The 21358-nt window shown below is 32.9% G+C and overlaps 3 protein-coding genes and 1 long non-coding RNA gene across 5 annotated transcripts; 2 read left to right on the top strand and 2 right to left on the bottom strand.

The window, feature by feature from the left end:
• The first annotated feature begins 6342 nt into the window (after positions 1-6342).
• On the top strand, positions 6343-15826 carry LOC113394083 (sulfite oxidase, mitochondrial). 2 transcript variants are annotated; one of them, XM_026631281.2, is made up of 11 exons: positions 6343-6598; positions 6803-6954; positions 7235-7334; positions 10454-10632; positions 10936-11089; positions 11164-11356; positions 13223-13354; positions 14707-14890; positions 14980-15180; positions 15296-15465; positions 15576-15826. In XM_026631281.2, the coding sequence occupies exons 1-11, from the start codon at positions 6573-6575 to the stop codon at positions 15702-15704; spliced, it is 1620 nt and encodes a 539-aa protein (XP_026487066.2). In that variant the 5' UTR covers positions 6343-6572; the 3' UTR covers positions 15705-15826. The 2 variants fall into 2 exon arrangements, with proteins under 2 accessions (XP_026487066.2, XP_064072054.1); XM_064215984.1 differs by lacking the exon at positions 15296-15465 and having other exon boundaries at positions 6344-6598; positions 15576-15743.
• A 715-nt stretch (positions 15827-16541) lies between these two features.
• On the top strand, positions 16542-17931 carry LOC113394085 (gamma-butyrobetaine dioxygenase). Its single transcript, XM_026631283.2, has one exon. The coding sequence runs from the start codon at positions 16622-16624 to the stop codon at positions 17876-17878; it is 1257 nt and encodes a 418-aa protein (XP_026487068.2). The 5' UTR covers positions 16542-16621; the 3' UTR covers positions 17879-17931.
• A 66-nt stretch (positions 17932-17997) lies between these two features.
• On the bottom strand, positions 17998-18898 carry LOC113394060 (mitotic spindle assembly checkpoint protein MAD2B). Its single transcript, XM_064215628.1, has 2 exons — positions 18823-18898; positions 17998-18730 (listed from the first exon to the last, which is right to left on the bottom strand). Exon 2 carries the CDS (start codon positions 18723-18725, stop codon positions 18138-18140), a length of 588 nt encoding a protein of 195 aa, XP_064071698.1. The 5' UTR covers positions 18726-18730; positions 18823-18898; the 3' UTR covers positions 17998-18137.
• A 1528-nt stretch (positions 18899-20426) lies between these two features.
• LOC135193344 (uncharacterized) lies at positions 20427-21148 on the bottom strand. The gene is made up of 3 exons (XR_010309170.1): positions 20970-21148; positions 20600-20686; positions 20427-20518 (listed from the first exon to the last, which is right to left on the bottom strand). It is a non-coding gene; the product is annotated as an uncharacterized LOC135193344 (long non-coding RNA).
• Positions 21149-21358: the final 210 nt, after the last annotated feature.

Genomic DNA, 21358 nt, shown 5'->3' with positions numbered 1-21358 from the left:
ATTGAATGTATGTCTAATGCGTATTACATAACAATATTAGCTTTCTGAGAACGTTCACCATATTAACTGTTAATTTATCAAATTTCATTCTTTGTGCGTAATTTTCGTAAGTAGGGATAAAAGTTTTTGCTTTACGAATTAATATATAGATCTTTAAAACAGCTGATCACTTACTGATACATTACTTGGTTATTTAATCGAGGAAATCCAAAACAACATACAGTCTGTCTTCATATAAATGAAGCCTGTTTTTAATATCACCATTGTTTGCGATCAAATTAAGCGTGGAGGTTAAATTATCTTGTCCAAACAAATCTCATTAAACCCATACGTTTATTTAGAATTAAATGAAATATTACAAATATATAGTACATTTTTTAAAACTATTACCTACGGTAATTAAGATGAAAAATATCTAAAATTAAATAATTTTTTTTTTTCGAAATTTAATTAATTTCTTACGATACGTGAAAGTAATAAATTATTTAGGTGGACGGTATGGTTCATGCATTAATTCAAGCTAAGTCGTCGTTAACTTTTTCAATAACCGAAATCCCCGGACGCGAGCCCTGGTTGCTCAGGGCCCGGGACAGAGGGAGGGTCTAAAGTGAGAGCGGATGCCTGCTGTACATATTTTTTACTTTTGTTTAAACAAGAATATCTAACAGCTAGTAACAAAAGGTTGACAACTAAAATATTAATGTATTACCTTAAATTTTGCTTAAAAAAAAAAACAAACAAAAAATTTATTTTATTTAAAAAAATTATAACAGCGGATGACAATATTTTGTCTATATATATAAATATCCTATATTCCGTTCCGAGAAAAACTCGATTTTTAAACGAATTGTTATTAGAACTATCCATACGTTTATGGTTAATTAAAAAAAAGTAACATATTAATTTGATTAATAGTAACATTTAAAAGGTTATAACAGGAGTATCCGCTGTCACTGAGACCGTAACAAATCGAGCTAATAAATAGGAGTTCGTTACCGAACATCGATTTCGTAACTCGAGAAGTCGTGATGGAAAATTTTGCTCTGAAAACCTGCTTACGTCTCACGCAAAACTTCTAACCAACTTAATATCCATGTACTGAGCCTTCAAAAACTTTATATACCAGTTTGTTAACATTGAAGCATAACACGTTTTAAGCAAACTCCTAATATCGTGATTGATAAGTGTTAGGAATACCACCGTACAATATAAACAACATTATCAGCCGTAATTATGTTTTCTTCTTTTTCTGTCAGTCAGATGTCCTATTAAATGCAAAATATGCTAGATTTGAATATCAGTAATCGAATCGCGACGACAATGATCAGCGATTTCTTGGGACATAGTTATATTTATTTCGATTAGCTTATTAATTAACAAATTACAATTTTAAGACTTTAGGAATAATAAGTACATTACACTGGGTCGGTATTCACAGGTTCCGCTTTTCAGCACCTAAGTCTCGATAATTATCAGAATGTCTTCTGTTTCAGTTCGAGAAATTTCTAAATAAACATTTTGGGTAACTTGAATTTACAAAATAACTTTTTATCTAGTCAACATCTATCGAACATAAAAATCAAGTCCAACGTTTAAAATTCTCCAGAATCTGTATTTTTTTTTTATTATAATTTTATTACTACTATAAATGCGAAAGCTTTTTTTCAGAATGGGTTTGGAATTAAATTCGGCACAAATATGGATAATAGTCTGGAATATAATATAGGTTCATTTCAATCTCGGAATATCAACGCGTAGCACTTGCAACAATACGAGACCAATACAATCATGTTGACTGTACGAAACAGCTGACACACACACATAAGAGAAAAAAAAATATACAAATAAAGTTTCCACATATAAACTAATCAATTAATAATGAAAAAATTATAGACAGTAGGTATTAATTTGTGTATCCTACAAAATATTTGACTAAATACATTAAAAATATTTCATAACTAAATTCCGAGTCGTAAAAAAGCTGAACGTAGTTCGTGTGATGAATATTTTTACCGATAGACGTGAACATAAAAAACTGAAATATAAATCATAACAAAACATTATGTATTCATTCAAACAGAGCTCAGAGGTAACGTTTATGACGCGCTTAATAATTCTCCTTTTATGATCAATTCTAAGAAGCTTTTAAGAAAAAGTGTTTTTCGATTTTTTTATAATTCGTTGCCAAGTGATATGATTTTATATTGAATCTGTCGCTTAAAACATGAAATAAACTTTTAAAATTGTACTTACAACCAAAGTTAATGTGATTTTTAAAGTTAAACAAGACTGTTAATTAAAAAAAACCCCCAGATTTGTTAAGGTTTTAAACTCAGTATTTACGGATTAACAAAACGCATACTCACAGTCGCGACAGTATATTAAATTGCTTATTTTAACATAATAATCTAAAATAATAATATATGTTATAATATTATACAGAAGTAAAGTAGAAAGCTACTCCTGATTGCTCTATAATGTACCCGTGCGAAGCGGCCGGATCGCTGGTTAACAATAAAATACGGTTACAGTATACCTAAAAAATACTAACACATACCTACAAGGTTAATTATTTTCAATGATAAGGAACCATACTCGTTATTTAGCTTTAAAGGTAAATTATCATTTCCATCAAAGAATCGCGAACGAACGATGGTAGGGTAAATATTCAGCGTGTGATTGATGTTTAAAAACAAGGCCATTTTACGTGTAGTTTGTTGCTACGCCGCTTTGCGGTACGTCCCCACAAGCTGTATATTGAACAGGTTTATGCAGCAGAGTGGAAATAGTTTACCGCGTCTACTAGTGACAAAAAGTAAAGTAAAGTTCTATGTATGTCGACCAATGCTCGAATAGAGATATAGAAAGTATGGAAAAAGGCTTTGGGATTTCACATATACCACACTTTTTTTTTCGCTGGAAACACGCGTTACGCGTTACCCCCACTTGGAAGTGGGGGGTATGTGGGACTCGCCAGTGCCCAAGATGCTAACTATCCGGTACACCGGAATACCCACTAAAAAACCAGCGGTACCCTCTCCGTCTCATTGGCGGGCGCCACGGGATCGCTTTCTCATGCTACCGTGACGTAAATATATACCACACTGACTATTAAATATGTTGCCCAGATAAAACAGGAAACTGTTTATAACTATATGCACGTTTGAAAGATCAGCGTTCATCCGATAATTGTTGAAAGCATACAATAAATAAATAGGTAATTAAAAAGTAAACGCAGCACACATTTCTACTGTACTCATATATATTGTTTTCATTAAGAAACACTATCGTGTTTCACTAGTTTAATATAAATAGATTATTCCAGTAAATATAAATGCATTCGCTCCAATGACGTTTGACCCAATTACATCTCGAGGTAGAATATTACGTATAATATTCTTGAAAACTTACTGGAATACTCGCTCAGTGCAATCATGTATAAAATCAAATTGATATGTAATTAGTTTTTTTTGTTACTTAAAGGAGAGAGAGGAGTGCGGTTTTTTAGAGTAAAAAAGCATTTTCAATAAATTGTACAAATGTAGTTTAGGTATCCCGGTCAAATTCATGTTATATACATTTAACGAGGAATGCTCCATATATTTCAGTAAGCTACGATTTCTATCAATATGCAACGGATGCGTAGAAAATTCATCGCTTACCAAATGTGAGTACTTCTGAAATATTTAGTTGAGACTATGTAGGTATATATTTCATTCGATATAAATATTAACCACTGAATTTCTTTCCGATTCGCTTCCTGCATTCCGAACTGAGGTCAGCTTTACATTTAATCCAATCTCATAACATGACGATTTAAAAGTACCCATAAAGGCGTTCTTGAAAAAATTGGGGGTTTCTGTCAGAGAGTTCTTACAAGCAACCGACTTAAAACGTATAGCCTTTCATCTCGCACCTGAGATCTCTCCGATCGTGTTGGATTCATGTCTTATACGACGAGTAAATGTGATGACAGAAAGTCAAGTTGAGTGAAACGCCGATGTTAATCCACTTGTGCCAATACTGTCTCATAGGCAAACTTTAGCCCGACGAACATTACGTATGTGTCCAATATTGTTAAAGATAATTTAAATGGAGAGGCTTCTAAGCGTTTCTACGTTTAAAAATAATCTATGTCATTTTACAGATGATAATTTATAAACATAAGGCTGGTACTCAAAACAGAATGAAGTTGGGTAAACGAAAGAATACTAAAACAAAGAATGAACGATAGAATCGAAATGGTTTCGTTTTCTGTTGGAATTGTCTGTGTGGTAATTTTTGGATTTCTTATTGCGCAGTTCGCGGGATTTTTTTTAATTATTAAAAATATTAACATATGCTTTTTTACATTATTCCAGTTCCTTAGTAATTAACATTTATCATTTTATAATTATCAACGAAATCATCAAATATTCAAATGTTTGTAATAATTGTAATACAAGAAATAGGTATATGAAATTCAAAGAAAATATTTTTTTCAATAAAAAATATATCATTTTTTTTTAGTCAGATGTCGGGCTCATAAGATATTAGCAAAAAGGAGTCATTCAAGATGACAGACAAATATTCGCTTTTCCCCGAGGCGCACACTTGGAGTTACACTAAGGGGCTGTCTTTATCCCTTAAGTAATTATTTATTTTACAGCGTTGCGATCCAATCGAAGGAAAGAAAACAAGCCGAAATATAAATACTTCACACAATCCTGCTGCACACATAACGATTTTCGCGCACTCGTATTCGACATTTCTATTGAGTAAAAAGTAACTTATATTTTAATTTATAACATTTTTAGAATCTACTGTAATGAGAATTTTGTACATCTTTTTAAAAGAATTTACATTACAATGACAGTTCCAATTCTGAGCGACCAGGATAAGCTTATAAGTCAATTGATAGCTGATATATATTATATTTTTCGACGTACTTACTCGGACGCAATATCTAGAAAATTTATAAAATCATGATCCTTATAAATACCAAATTCGTTAGCTTATGAATTTATTTACATCATCAAAAATTAAGTTTGAAAAAAGTATGATGACGGGACGGTCCATGTGACCGTTCGGAAAATCATGCTTTATTTTTTTAAATAATTAATAAATCTCTGCAAACTGTACTATACATACTTGTTTCGAGAATAACCACTACTCTTAGAACTAATGCATCAGGTCTTTAAAAACTCATTAGGAGAGAAAAAAAGTGAAGATTCATTATAAATGGGTCAAAGGTAATGTATGTATGTAACTTATTTCAATTATATTATAATATCTTAGGTTATGTTAACTTACGACTTATTAAAATTATTAAATGAGGAAATTGAAAACAAACTCTGGTAAAAAGCCAAGATGATTTAATAGTTAAAATACGTTCTAATTTAGGTACATCACTGAATTGTTTTGTACATAGTTTGTGTTTATATTAGTTTCGCACAATGCGAAGTTGTCTTGCATGTATCGGATGAAAATCTGCCACGTTTCCACAAGTGTATCCAACAATTTTCTGCACAAAAAGGAGGAGTTTTTACTTTACTTTTTACGTTACCACTTGACAATAATAAAAAGGCATAACAACTCAACAGCGTAAACAACAAAATACATAATTATTTTTAAATGAATTCGGTTCGATTTTTCATCGAGAAATTCTCAACATTTTTTCACAATTTGTTTAACTGTAGTTTTCAATGTAACAGAACACATGAAACGAATATGTCGACATCATGTCGAAAGTAAATCGAAACTAATTTATATAGGTTTTTAGAAATACATAACTAATTTCAGTCGAAATTAAAAGCAACATATAATACACATATATTTTGTTTCAATATTTAAAAAGGTACATCTAAAGAATTTTGAACGAAATAAATTTACTCGATTAATAAAAAAGAAAGGGAGCAGATTATTATATCAAAATAATTATTTTAATGAATTTCGTCATTGTTTTAAGATAACATGAGCTTAGCAATGTAACAATTTCTAATAAATCAAAATGCACGCCATTTGGCACATCTTACTACAATGATGTAATTTTAAACTGACGCGTCTTTTAGCGTTGATATGTATGATGTCGTGGAGCTTCGTAACCGAAACTGATAATTTTTTTTATTATAATACTTTTTTTTTATAGTCAAAGTGATAATATGACACAAAAAAAAACTCAATAACTATTACCAAACTATTGACAATAATAGATGTTTAATAATTATATTTCCATCACTTTACCATTTGCTTGACCAATTTATTTATTTGGAGTAATGAAACGTAAAATTAAAAAATAATTAAGGTTGACACTAAACGATGTCAAGTCAAAAATATTGTAATTATGTCAACGTCAATATAAGACAGCGTTAGCGGTCAAAATCAAAAATCAAAACAATGTCATTCATAACATAGTTTTTCTTGTAATTGTATCAACGTATTATGTAGACATTTTAATAAATATAAACATAGGATAAGATAAAAAATCAAGGTCAATCGTTTAGTTCAAATTCTTATATTCTTGGCTGTGAATAAAATTCACAACACATGTACGTGTGTACATATCGGAAGATCATAGTTGATATTTAGTCAGGATGTCTTTAAAAACTTTATTACTAAGGTACGTTTTAATTCTGAACTAATTTTACCTAATCATTTAATTGTGCAGAAATTGTTTTATTAATGTTAATTTTCACGGATTCAAAAATAATTATAATAATCATCACATTGGAGTACTTTTTGTATTTCAATATTATAATCATATATTGTTATTAAAACTCTTCATACTTGGTTTAATTTTATAATACTTGAATTTTATTTTCAGAAATTTAATTAGACACAGTAAGATCACTAGCTTTGCACCTATTTTTATTCAGAGACAATCGTATAATAAAAATGAACGACATTATTGGACCTCAAGCAGAAATACAGCTGTTGCATTACTAGCTTCTGTTGTAATAGGCTCTGCGGTTAAAGGTAATTTTATACTGTAATGACAGAAACAGCTGTATATAAAAGTTTTCATTTATCCATATATTAACTCAAGATATGTAATTAAAAACCGAACAATGATTTATCTTCATGTGCTAGATGAGGCCTTAGCTCAGACATGGCTGTCTATTATAGAAACATTTTTGAATTTTAGTTTACTTTTTGAGTGAAATTATTATAGTGTTTGTGTAAGTGCCATTTCTATTAATAATACTTAACCCTTTGTATGATCATGTGATATATTCATCAAAAATAAAACTTCTAGATCAAGAAAATGTAAATAAAAAGGGAGATGTCGAAGCAGGAGAGAAAAGATCAGATTTGCCGACATTTACAGCTGAAGAAGTCAGCAAACATGATAGCAAGTAAGATTATTTAGTACTTCTACTTTGAAATCAATATTGTTTTATAAAAAATCACTAATAGGTATGAAATAAATTATTTTGTACCACTACCCAGATTAAATATTAAGTTCAATTGTTGTGTTCTAATAAAGTGGTAACTTAAAGCAAGTAATTTTGTGATTGTTGATCAATCTGGCAATGGCAACACACATTTACAATATCATCATTCAGTATTCAGAAGCACAAATGTAAAATGGGATCACTTTACAGGAGAAGCAAAAAAGTGATTTAAATATAATGTACACTTTAATAGTTACTAAATAATCATTATTGAGCATTAATAGTGTTTGTTTTTTATAATAATGCACATTAGCGGTATTTACCTAAACATCTTGGTCAAATGTATTACATTAGCGGTTTCCGTAAAGATATTTGATCATAAAATGATCATTGACATTTGACATTTATTGTTGTATCTTAGAAACAAAATTTAAATAAAGAACATTTAGTTAAATGAAAATAAAAAAGTTTATTACTACCTTTCTTAATCATACTATCACAATGTTTGTTACAAATAATAATTATCGTTAAAAGTCTTATTAAGTGTCAATTTCACTATAAAATTAAGTTTTATTAAAAAATAAACAAATAATAATATTAATTCTTATAGCAGGATCATACATTAACGCTTTTATATCCATGACTACTGGGCCTCTTAGAGATGGCCTTATTGAATCATATCTCAGGAACTCTCTTTTAGAATAATCTTTAAAAAAATTATAAGAGACAACCTTTTGCTCATACGGAAATGGCTTACTTCTTGCTGTGCTAGCCACGGTAGCATATTGACTAGGCAAATGTATTTCTACGTTTTTTAATCGGCGTTCTATACAGCTATTCGCAGAATCGCATTCCATCTGTGTGTGACCTTTTACTAGATATTTTTGGTAGATTACTATACTATTTTGTACAGCCAGTTCGAGTAAAGCGTTAGCCATTACAGCATTCCGATTTTGATACGTACATCCATCAGAATAAACTATGATTGGTATCGGTTTTCTTCAATGTATTCAGATAAAATATCTATCAGACAACTGGCAAATGTCGAAGAAGACAGGTCCGTATCGGTTTCAGTAAACCAATAGCATCTCACTCGATGATCTACCAAATTGTATACCGTATAGTTGTATACGCAAAGTTTTGTCTTGTAGTACATACTGCTGGTATTTAGATTTGGAGATAATTTAACAGACTGAAGGTCAACAGTGAAAACGTGACAAAGGCCATCAATTGCGTTCTTTTTATCTTTGGTTTTAGCGCTCCTAGACAGATCTTTTTCAAATATATGAGCGTCATAAGATGATTTCAGAATATTTCCTACTTTATATTGGGTACACGTATCGCAGGCATCCTTTTTTGGTTGATATATCACCACATTCATTTTTTTAAATACTCTATCAAACGTTCTTTTGCTTGCTATAAAATCTTCTTTTTCACTTTGGTGATTAGAGTATAATGTATATAAATGGTTCATATTTCGTACAATTGGTTCAAGATGTAATCTGCTAGTAGACTTCCTGCAATAATGAGATGGAAATTTCGGTAAAGAATTTATAAAGTTAACGATTGTGTCCTCTTTCTTACTATACTGCCTCCTTCTAGTTAGTGTTTCTCTGGTTTCCTGTGTAGGTTTGTTTTTCGTATCTATCCAATATCTTATTATCCACTCTTTAATGCCTAACGTATTCAAAAACAAAATTCGGCAAACACGAAGTCGATACTGTCAAACTGATAAATAATATAATTTAGTTAAGCCTTTCCTTGAGTTAATATCATCATATTTTTTTCTTCTACGAGCAGGTAGCTTTACATCTATCATTGATTTTACATAAACCTTCTTTTCATTCCAAACCATATTCCAAAATTGATTGAAAATCTCTTTTCTATCGACCTCTGTTATCTCTTTGCATTTTAAACCTCCTTTCAATCACACATTAGAAGCACAGCGCATTTTCATTACTCTTTCTTCTTTCTCAACGTCTTGAAACCATTTATTTCCTTCCTTTCTAAAACCAGTGTATTTTTTTCCAGCCATTCGTTTTTTCTTTTCAATAGCACGTTTTGGTAATGATCTTTCTTTAATCTGGTTAGTATTCATATCACTATCATGGTGTCGATTGGGATAATCTTGAATATCTGGAACGCAGTTGGCATCATTGATCTACAGTTTTCGGTTGTGAATGTGGCAAGTCTGCTTTATTAAAATTATCTTTTTGTGGGTTTAGGCAATCTTGTAAATCGAATACTGAGGTGGCTGGAATGCGCCCAATATTATTTAAATCTACTCTTTCGGGTCGTAATTCGAGTAACTCCGGTGTACTTAAATCATTAAAATCAGTTTCTTGGCTATCAAGGCTTGGTTTTAGGAGATTTGGAGTACACGAGACAAAAATTTTTAGGTTAAATGAGTCTAGTAAATTTTCTTTTTCAGAACTTGATGCCAGATAATAATCAGGTACATAATTATCAAGTTAATTGACCACAGGATCTTTTTTTCTGACGTTCTTGAAATAGCAAAAGGTCTTACAGGCTCCAACAGACATAATAATTTATGTGTTCGGGGATTTTTAACACGAGCCCTATCTAATAAGTGCCTGCTAAACCCCATTTCCCTCAGTAAGTCTTCGTCAAAGTAAGAGGATTATTCTGAATCTGCCAGTTTTATAAAAGTAATAGGTAGGTATTAGTAATACGGCAATAAAGTTTTACGATACGACTACGACTACGACTATAATTACTAGAGAGTTTATAATATAAATATTTTAAACTCTAGTAAATATAGTCGTAGTTACATTTTTTGGTTTTATCTCAAATACACAATCGCGTATTTGATTAAATACTATCGATATAAGAAGAGAAAAAAAATTCAATATTTTTACATTCGCGCTTCTGAATGCCGAACGACGATGTATATATTTTTTAACCACAACCTATACCACAATAAACAGTATTAAACTCGGCATTACCCATCATCAAACCATTGGATTTTGTGTCCAGAAATAATCATATAAGATTACTTGCTGATCAAACAATATAGGTATATCAGCATTCTATTATTAACCGAGCTTTTGTTGTTTTAGAAAAAGTTTTTGGGTAATATACAAGCATGGCGTGTATGATGTGACATCTTTTCTGCCATCACACCCTGGTGGAGAGCAAATCTTTAACGCTGGAGGTCTTAGCATAGAGCCATTCTGGAATGTCTATGGCATGCATAAGACAAAGGAAATATTTGAACTACTAGAGTCTTATAGAATAGGTAAATTGGTAATTAATTGTTAGCAAAGAGCATTATTTACGTCATGACCCTTTTATTATTGGTGCTATCATTTATAAATATAAGGAAGAGATAAGGATTAAGAATTATGCCCTGCATGACTCCTATTTATAATTTTTTTTTAAGATAGTTTCACATTTATGTATGATTACGATGAATCCCAATTGCAGTATCAAACTAGTTATAGTTACGAAGTTAGTAGCTCTTTTAAATATGTAAACAAAATATATTTCGTGCTTACAATAATAAATTATCTCCAACATGCAATCTTATTTTTATTTCCAGGCAACCTTCATGATGACGATGTGGTAGATCACAGTGATGATGAGTTTTGGGCGAAGGAACCCTATCGAGACAAAAGGCTCATTATCAAAACTGCAAAGCCATTCAATGCGGAAATACCCCCTAAACTACAAGTGGAACATTTCAATACACCAAAGTGAGCTTTCTTTTTAATTCAAGCTGGAACGCAGACAGTTTTATTTTAAAACAAATGTTACCTTCTATTTACAGTGAATTATTTTACGTCCGTCAACACATGCCCGTTCCAGACATTAACGAAAATGAACACAAACTTACCGTGACTATAGTCGGTAAAACCACCAAAGTAAAGGAGTTTACATTAAAAGATTTGAGAAAATTCAAACCAGTTTCGGTCAACGCGGCGCTCATGTGCGCGGGGAACAGGCGCAGCGAGATGAATAAGGTTAGTATTCGATACGAAACCAAAATTGTCATATGTTTTTTGGAACAAACTATCTTGGTGAATAAGTGCTTAGTCCAGGGGAGTCCTTTGATACGTTGGCTGCCCTAGGTCTTGAAAGATTGCTGCTCCTCTACTTTTTGAAAGTTTGGACCATCACAATCTGCATACGATTTTTTTGTCTGATATGCTATATTCGTACAGGGCAAAAACTAACCTGGACGAGACCTCTCCTTGTGAGCAGTTGTGTCGATGAGTTAGCAAAGTGGTCTCAGCAGCAGGGGAGGACCGTGAGTTTAGGGGGCCACATAAGACACACATGAACGTAAACTTGAATTAATTGAATGGGTTTAATTAATTTCAGGATTCGCAGGGCTGCAAGCCATACATATATCTGTTTAATTTAATAAAATGATGGATTCTTTCGCATTATCGTCTATTGTTCACTTTTGATCTCTGGTTTAAAGAAGTTTATTTCCAAAAAGAACAAAGTTCGCTTACAAAGGAAATTTTAAAATTATAACTACAATTAAGATATTACAAATAATAAACAGTAGTGATATCAAACAAGATCATTGAAATCCTCTAATATATGGGTTCTTAATCGTTTTTTAAATATATTTAGGGATTTTGAATTTACAACACTTAGAGGCAAAGAGTTCTACAGCTATATATCTCATTTAATATAATCAACGATAGATAACAAAAGTAATGTAAGCAACAAAATTGCAAGTGGCAATGTCGTCCTTTGTCAACTACCTTCCAGGAAATGTATAAGTATGTCGTTCATAGGCCGCAGATATTTGTCATATCGAGCTAATTGAAGAAATACATACAAGGCCGTGTCCACGTCAAAGCCGCGCCGCGACACGGGCCGTGTTTTAGGAAATTAATCAAATCAATGTGTTTTTATTGAGTTTTTTTTCTCGGTGCTATTAGTCTTTATGGGATTCTAGATTCATCAGCTGAATTGGATGGTATTCGACCAGTTTGTCCATAATCGGGTCATCTCTATGGACAAACTGGCGACTTTTCGATTGCAATCCTGAATTTCCAATGAGACAACTACTGAATTTTAAAAATGTACGGTATACAAATACTCATTTCGTTCACAACAATACATCGAATTTAACAATGTGCTTAAATTATTAATATATCTAAAGCTAAATAAAATTTTTTTAGAGATTTGTTTCTCCGTTATGAAAAGATGTCGCCATCGGGAAACAAACTCACATTAATAATCTCTATAAGTAAAATGAAAAAAAATAGTATCACAAACATTCTCCTCAAGACAGGAGGTCTTTGACCAACAGTGGGACGTTTACGGACTTACTCTTCACTAAGTTTTAGGTCATACGCCTAAATGTTGAAATTGAAATAAAAATTCGTTATATTAGTATCAATTACCAATTCTTTCGAGTACTTTGGAGGTCACGCGCCTCAATGCTTTAGTATTCTACGAGCATTGGGTATCGCGACGGGCAACTGATTGATATTTTTTATTTCTTACTTATGTTATTTGTTAGGTTTGGAATACATTATAATATGTTATGAATTCATCTGTTCAATGGATGCTAATGATTTCAAAGCCTTGTCTATCATGAACTAGTCTTTGGTCGCCGCTTCGCTCGCGTTTTAGAGGGTAGTCGTTAGGTGCCATAGGTGTAGTACAGGCAAAAAAAATTACTATGACCTTCCCGTTTATTAATTTTTTTCCCTGGAAAAACGCTCTTACGTTTCCCTCACACGATGTGGGCAGGTATGTGGGACAATGTAAACGCCTTTGATTAATTTTTTTACATCATGAAATTAAGTCACTCAGAATATTTCATAAATGTCATAACAACACTATCTAACGTGATTAAGCAGGTGAAGCCGGTGAAGGGTCTGAGCTGGACGACTGGTGCCATCAGCAACGCCGAGTGGAGTGGCGTACTGCTGCGCGACGTGCTGCTGCACTGTGGATTGGACACCGAGAACATCGACGACAAACACGTCATAGTGAGTGCTTCACACTGCAACATCGCACCGCGTTTTTATATCATCTTATAAGAAACATACCGAGTTAGCAGAGCTTTGATCAAGGCAAATTTGTCTCTTAGTAATTATCAGATAATCGTCAAACATACAAAATATAACTTGTAAGTCGACCAAGGACATAGTACTAAATACAATTCATGGAAGGAATATCATTCTCAACAACTGCATTAGTAATCTGAAGAGCCTAGATTGAAAAGCTAACTTATTTCGTTGTAATTATTTGCAGTGTGTTATTTAAAGTATTTAAATAAAATGTGAGTTTAACTCGCTAATTTAGTCACCGCTTCCTAATTTCCCAGTCGATTTTTTTCGATTCGGAACTGGTCCGAATGAAGATCATCGGACAAAATGATAGATTTTTTTCGAAGCCACAATTCATTTTATAAGGACAAGTTGTTCCGCAAGTTCCGTATCGAATAGAAAGTTCTACTTTCTGGATTCAGAAATGCCGATCTCACTTTTGCTGGTTGATCTTTTTGGTTCCGAATCTAATTTCAACGCGCTACAGCGACTTTGGTAGATTTTATTTGCGTGATATCTACTGTAATACAATAGGAGTAAATATTTGTAGCTAATCAACATAATTATTAGTGATTGCAGCGTCAGTGTATTATGTCTATACTAATTATGTCATTGTCAATACATTCTTAGAATACTGACATACTTGTATAAGAATGCCTTTGTTATCCAAATATGAATGACAAATAATGAAACAAATACATAACTAATAGAATCATAGACACGAGTACCGCTCGCCCGATCATCGAAATGCCACCCCACACGAATTGCCTCCAAAAGGAACACGCTCCGCAACGCAACTTTAAGCATATATGTCCCGAAGTCGACGATAGACTCTTCTGTGCCATTTAAACATGTCCTGCGCTCATCTGTGAACGACATGGAGGTCCATTGCTCTTCAGTCCAATTAAGATTTTCACGTAAATCTTAAAAGAGCTCCAGACAGCTTCAGACCATTTGCTGGTCTAAAAGGAGTGATTGTCGCTTCCTAAGCCTCCTTCTTATTGTTCGTGCACACATGATTTTTCCACGCACTGCAGCTCTGATTACTGACGATAGGAAACGATTTCGTAGGAAAGTTAAAATAATTAATCGATCGTCACGACAGGTGGTTGCGCGAGTTTCGGCAGTAATTTTAACTTTTACTGCAGTTCTATTTTTAAATATATTTTTTTTTTATGATCAATGGACTGCCCCGACGTTTTCAATTTGTTTAATCTAAAAGTTTCGTTTATTAATTCGGAAGTGGATTACTTTAAACTGAAACTGAAAAATAAGTGTTCGTGCTCGCACAGCTGACGGGAGCGGACACGGACGCGACGGGCACGCAGTTCTCCACGTCGCTGCCGCTGCGCGACGCGCTCGACACCGTGCTGCTCGCCACGCACATGAACGGCGCACCGTTGCCGCCCGACCACGGCCGCCCGCTGCGCGCCGTCGCGCCCGGCGCGCCCGCCGTGCGCAGCGTCAAGTGGCTGCGTGAGTAGCGCGTGCGCGTGCGCGGGCGCGTGACCCCACACAGAGATCCACGTTTGGACGATTGACCAATATTCCAAAATTCGAAACAGAATCGATCACGATATCGACCGAAGAGAGCTCCTCTCACTGGCACCAGAGAGACTACCGATCCTTCAACCCGTCGACGACGTGGGAAACGGCGGACTTCCCGACGGCTCCGCCCGTGTACAGCCTGCCCGTCACGTCCGCCATCTGCGACCCGGAGGACGGCGAAACGGTCACCGTCGAAGACGGCCACATAGAAGTCAGAGGTGAAGATTCAAAAATTTTTTTACCATAAGTGATAGTCCAATATACACGATGTCAATCCGGTCCATTTTTGCTCCTTCACACGCACGTTCGCCGACACGCGGGTCGCCGAGCCAGGCTACGCGTACTCGGGCGGCGGCGCGCGCGTGCTGCGCGTGGACGTGAGCGCGGACGGCGGCGCCAGCTGGCGCGCGGCGCGCCTGCGGCAGCACGCGGCGCCGCCCGCGCGCCACTTCGCCTGGACGCTGTGGAGCGCGCGCCTGCCGCTCGCGGGCGCGCCGGCGCAGGTGCCGCTCTCTTACTCTTGTTCGGTCGCCGAGGCTAAATACTAAGCCACTGGAAATAAAATTGTTGTCAATCCGACTTCCCATGGTCATAACTTATTCGTTTAATTCAGGTTGAAATATGGGTGAAGGCGACGGATAGCAACTTCAATACTCAACCGGAGAAGTTCAACGACATCTGGAACATTCGTGGGATTCTCAGCAACGCGTACCATAAGATCAAAGTCAATCTAAAATATTGATATTATTAGTTATCTAATAAAATTATTATACTTTAATGTTAACAGCGATTATTTATGTTTTTTTTATAAACTTATAATTAAAAGTGAATATTTTAGCTGTGACAATATATTTCATATTATTTCATTGAGTTTTGTTTGATTAAATTGATTATTGATGACGTTTACTTGGTATTTGGGTCCTAGCCCGCCTAGGTAGCCACCCAATTATCAGATATTCTGCAGCCAAACAGCAATACTTGGTATTGTTGTGTTCCGGTTTGAACGGTAAGTGAGCCAGTGTAACTACAGGCGCAAGGAACATAATATTTCAGCTTCCAAGGTTGGTAGCGCAATAGCGATAAAAAGAATGTCTAAAATTTCTTACAGCTACGCTTATATAAGTCCTACGGATTGTGGTGACCTCTTACCATCTATGATGGTCAATTTGCCCGTCCGTCTATGTATATTATAAAAAAACCGCTCCAAATAAATTAAATTTTAAATGGAAACTAGAATACAATTACAATTATTCAATTATTGTAATAGTTATATAGTTACGTCGTACGTCGTGGTTACGTATATTCTATTAATTTATACATCCATTCCATTCGGTGTGATAAAAATTAAACAAATGTATATTTTTGGCCTCTGACGTATATATATATACGTAGGTAATAAAGTTAATATGCATAGACAATTAGACACTAACATGAAATGTGATAATTTCAACGCATTTGTAAGAAAAATATTGTATCCAAGTATGTATCTAATTAATGTGTACTCGATAAATAGAAGCAATTTTTTTTAAACATATCACATCTGTTATCTAAATTGTGTGTATATTTAAGTAGGTACCTACATCGTTTATCACACAATAAACTGTTAATAACCTCTATCTCAATTGTAAGTACTCACTGTTGTACAATTCAAAGTTCACAATGATTGTGTTGAGACGAATTCAAAGTGCAAATAAATTTATATCAAGACAATTTAAAATTATAAATGAATTTAAAACAGGTAAATTTCACACAAACAGTTTATTGATGCAAACGGATACTAAGGATGTTATGAATATAGAAATTAACGGTAAAACTCTGCAATTTCCAAGTGTGTGGTTAAGAGACAATTGCCAGTGTGAACAGTGTTTCCATCAATCAGCAAAAAGTCGAATTATTGATTGGAGCAAATTCAACTTGAAAGTTAAGCCAAACAACGTTAGTAAGGACGATAATTCTTTACAAGTTACTTGGGACGACGGTCATGTATCCAAATATAAACTTAGCTGGTTAAAATTCCGTAGTTTTACACCAGATGATCAAGAAATCTACACCAATACTCTGTATAAACCAGCGAAAGTTACATGGCACGGAAACGATTTTAGTAAAGTTTGCAGTAAGCATGATTATAAGGAAATTTTAAATTCTGATAATGCACTATACAACTGGTTACTTCAGTTTTCAATATATGGAGTTGCGTTGATACAGAACACACCCGATTCAGAAACTGCTTTAGATAGTATTGTAGCAAAAGTAGGTTTTAATAAAAAGACACATTATGGTGAAAAATTTGTAGTGCAACATGTCGTTAATACCAGTAATGTTGCATATTTATCGAACAATTTGCAAATGCACACTGACCTCCCATACTATGAGTATTGTCCAGGTGTAAACCTACTACACTGTCTCGTGCAGACTCTTAGCAAAGGAGGAGAAAATCTTCTATCTGACTGCCATTACACAGTTGCTTACATGAAAGAGAAACATCCTGATGAATATAAAATCTTAACCGAAACAGAAGTAGAATGGAGTGATGTGGGTTGTGAAAATGGCAATGAATTCTTTAAACTCTATAGATCACCAGTGATATGCCTAGACAAACAGGGTGAAGTAATCAGAATTAATTTTTCAATTCCTCAACGTGGTGCACATTTTCCTGGACCCATTGAAAGTGTAAGACCTTGGTACAGGGCCCATAGCCTCTTCTATGAATTGAATAAAAACTTTTCAGCCAAGTTTAAAACAAAAGCTGGGGACATACTTGTGTTTGATAATATTAGATTGTTGCATGGCAGGAATATGTATGAAGATAAAGGTAACAATGTTAGGAAGCTGATTGGTGCATATGTGGATTGGGATGAAATATATTCACGGTTGAGATGTTTGAAAGTGAAGTTGCACTCAGAGGATAGAATATAAATTGATCCACTTATACTTTATGCATTTTTCTGGAAATTACTATGAATATACTAATTTGTTATGTATTGTATTTCATTATTTTCTTGCTCTTGTCCTCACCTTCTTACGCAAGTTGACTCTCAATTCACAAATGTTATTTATTTTTTCCCATATTTGCTTATTTAACAGTTATTAGACTAATAATAATGATCTGAAATTTTTAGTATAAAAATAATTTATTTCTATAAATTATACCTTAAAGCTTAAGATAAGTAGCTGCTTATTTTGCAAATTCAATGTATGTGTCAATACAACAATTTCTAACAGAAAACCTTCTTATTGGTAATATTTTATCAGAGTCTTCATACTTGTCATCCATTTCTACTAACGGAAAATCTTCTAGATCTGGTTTAGATGCCATAGCGACTGCTGTTGATTCATTTGTATGAATATAAATTGTAAAGCTCCCATCTTGAGGCAGATTGGTGAATTTGTTGCTTAATGTTGCTAACTTAAGGCAAAACGCGCGCAAATTCTGCTCAGTTTTAATCAAATACGCATCTGCAGTTTCATCATAGAAATCCATGTGGTCGAAGTCAAAAATAAATTTTAGTATAGATTTATAAGTGTTGTCTGTTATTGCAAACTCTAATCTTTTTAACTGTCCAGTTTTCAGACATTCTGCTATACTTTTTAAGCACAAATCAATGTACTGGTTAAGCTCAGGGTGCATTGATCGATACACGACAATGTTATATTTCTTTTTTGTTTCAAAAATACTTTCTGGGTATGTTGAAGTGTAGTATAAAATACTATGGAAAGCGACTGCGAGAAATTCTATAGTTATGTCTACCAAACAGGAGTCCATTATAACTAAAAGAACAAAACATATTACAAATATTACAGACCTATTACATAAGATACCAGAATACCCGACATTTCGTCGTTATTTTTCATTTCATTACCATTAATTAATTATCATAATCTAAAATTATCAAAAATATTTATTACTAGTTCGACATTATCCAATTTATAAATTTGGCATGGCATGTATTTAGCGAATATGTTTATATTTATAATAGTTTTCCGTAATTTTCAAAATTAATTCATAATTAAATGTCAAAATACAAACGTCAATAATTGTCAACTTATATTTTTTTTGTTCAATTTCTCTTAGAATAAGTTGAAGGCAGCGGCTTACACCATACAGCTTTTATAAAACCTTTAATACTTTATGAAATTAAAAAATATATTTGTGTGCCTATGAGCAAAATTATCAATAACGAGTTACCTGCCTTAAATTGAAGATTTAAATCCAAGGAAGGCCTCGGACCGTTGATTGGAAAATATTTATAAATGGCAGCCGATCTCGTGTCATCTCAATTTACGCACATGATATTTAATTGTTCAGTTCTTGGTAGTGTTGCACTTGAACGGTAATAAAATTAGTTAATTTAACATTCTTAACTGTATTTGATTACTTATTTAATAATTATGTATTTAGTAATATAAAAGCACAGTATACACGTACTCAACTTATAAATATATAAAAATAAGAAGCATTAGAAGTTCTACTTCTTCGGCGTAATTAGGTAGGATGCAAACAATTAATTCCAATAAACTAATAATTACTTATTAATAAATAGTAATTATTATTATGTTGAATGTAATTTCTTCATTTTTCACAAATTTACACATTCGTAATTAAAATGCTTAATAAAATAAACATTGTAAAATAAGTTTAGCGTGAAGATGTCTATTCCGAGCGACACGACAGTTAATGGGCGGTCCAGACTTCAGGTAACTTCATCATGGAGTTTTCATACCACTGCATAAAAAAACTAAACAAAACAATTTTTTTGATTTTATCCTAACACACCATAAGTATATAATGAAAAAATTGTCTCGTAATTTTGATTGAAATGAAAATGAATCCATATCAGAAAGCTAAGAATAATAAATTAAGCTCATTTAACTTAAATACTCCTACTATATACTTTATTGTTAAACCCCACTTTTTTTATAAAATTACCTTATCTTTAAATAATCGATAGGTATTTATGATGGTTTAATTTATATATTTAATGGAAACTATGTTTCTATACTAATTCAAATATGTATAAAAAGATTATTAGAGTGAATAACTGGTTGAACAGGGTAAAGCCATTTAAAATAAAAACAGGAAATTATATTTGCAAGACTGTCCAAAAAAGAAGGGTATATATGTCTGCGACCTTCTTTAATTCACCTTTACATTTAAATGCATGAACCAATTTTATTGTATGAAGAATCTTTAGAACACCAATTTCAATATAATTGGAATATAGTATAGTTTTATTAGAATTGCATAGAAAGATTGATACCTATTTGAAATATGATAATCATATGATTTTCACTTTATAGGAATATTAATTGTTAGGCTACAAAATGTAGGTCATATAGGATTTTGTACATAGCATAGGACATAAAGGACATCTTAGGTATGTAGTACACAGAACACTGATAGTTTTAATGTAAATTACCTAACCTAATGACAATTTATATGAAATTTTTGTAATAAAACAATAAATTGTTGTTTGAATTAAATAATCTATATTTTGTAATACACTATATATTTCATATTGTAACAACCTTTTATTTATCAGGTAGAGCATCTAATCCCTGAAAATAAATATAAAAATATATTAATATACATATGAAGGTAACGAGGCTGGAATATCATTAAATTGTTTTATAACTTACATTGACTTGGTAAGGATTTCCTGTGATCCTCCGGTCCCGCTGGTAGTGCATACGGTCCCATCGACTGATCATAGTGCGCCTATAATGCTGAAAAACCAATCACTTTTAATTTTTTTACTATTGATATTGGACATGAGCATGCTATACACAAAATAAATATATTATCTTCAACATACTATATTATCATATATTTACTTTATATTTAACAAAGGTCTATAAGAAGGTAACTTTTAAGTTAGTTTAACCAATTTATAAAATTGCCTTAGAATTGGACCTTAGAAGATTTGGTTGTAAAGTATTATCTATGGTTCTCTTATATTTTTGCTATTAAGACCCTTGTTACCTAATATAATTTTAAGTGTAAACTTACGTTGCCTAAAGTTAAATTATGTATGTGGTAAAGACCCCAACCGGGTAGCCCCAGGCCGGCTGTAATGATTAAGAAACTAGGTATAATTTCGTACCACATATTAATTACAATTATTCAAATAATATTCAAGAAATTATTTTATTTCGAAGAATGACAATGACATATGGGACATAGGTCAATCTTGCCAGCCTTAAAAAACAAATATCGATATCAAGATAATAAAAAAATGTATCAAAGTAAATTGTTAAATAACAATGTTTAGAAATTATTATTAAACTTTAGTAATTATACAATGTTTTATATTTAATTAAAAGTATTTTCCTTCTTTTAAATAAGGATAGAGTAGTTTTGATCGACATGGTATAATATTATGAAAAATTTCATTGAAG

This window comes from Vanessa tameamea, chromosome 2 (assembly GCF_037043105.1).
Source record: "Vanessa tameamea isolate UH-Manoa-2023 chromosome 2, ilVanTame1 primary haplotype, whole genome shotgun sequence".
NCBI lineage: Eukaryota > Metazoa > Arthropoda > Insecta > Lepidoptera > Nymphalidae > Vanessa > Vanessa tameamea.
This window is presented reverse-complemented; position numbering and strand designations above follow the sequence as displayed.

Bases quoted from the DNA above. Each gene is read 5' to 3' on its own strand.
- LOC113394083 (XM_026631281.2), top strand. From the start codon at position 6,573: ATGTCTTTAAAAACTTTATTACTAAG. The intron at 7,335-10,453 runs GTAAGATTATTT...TTGTTGTTTTAG, and splicing joins GTCAGCAAACATGATAGCAA to AAAAAGTTTTTGGGTAATAT. The intron at 15,466-15,575 runs GTGCCGCTCTCT...CGTTTAATTCAG, and splicing joins TCGCGGGCGCGCCGGCGCAG to GTTGAAATATGGGTGAAGGC.
- LOC113394060 (XM_064215628.1), bottom strand. From the start codon at position 18,725: ATGGACTCCTGTTTGGTAGACATAACTATAGAATTTCTCGCAGTCGCT.
- LOC113394085 (XM_026631283.2), top strand. From the start codon at position 16,622: ATGATTGTGTTGAGACGAATTCAAAGTGCAAATAAATTTATATCAAGA.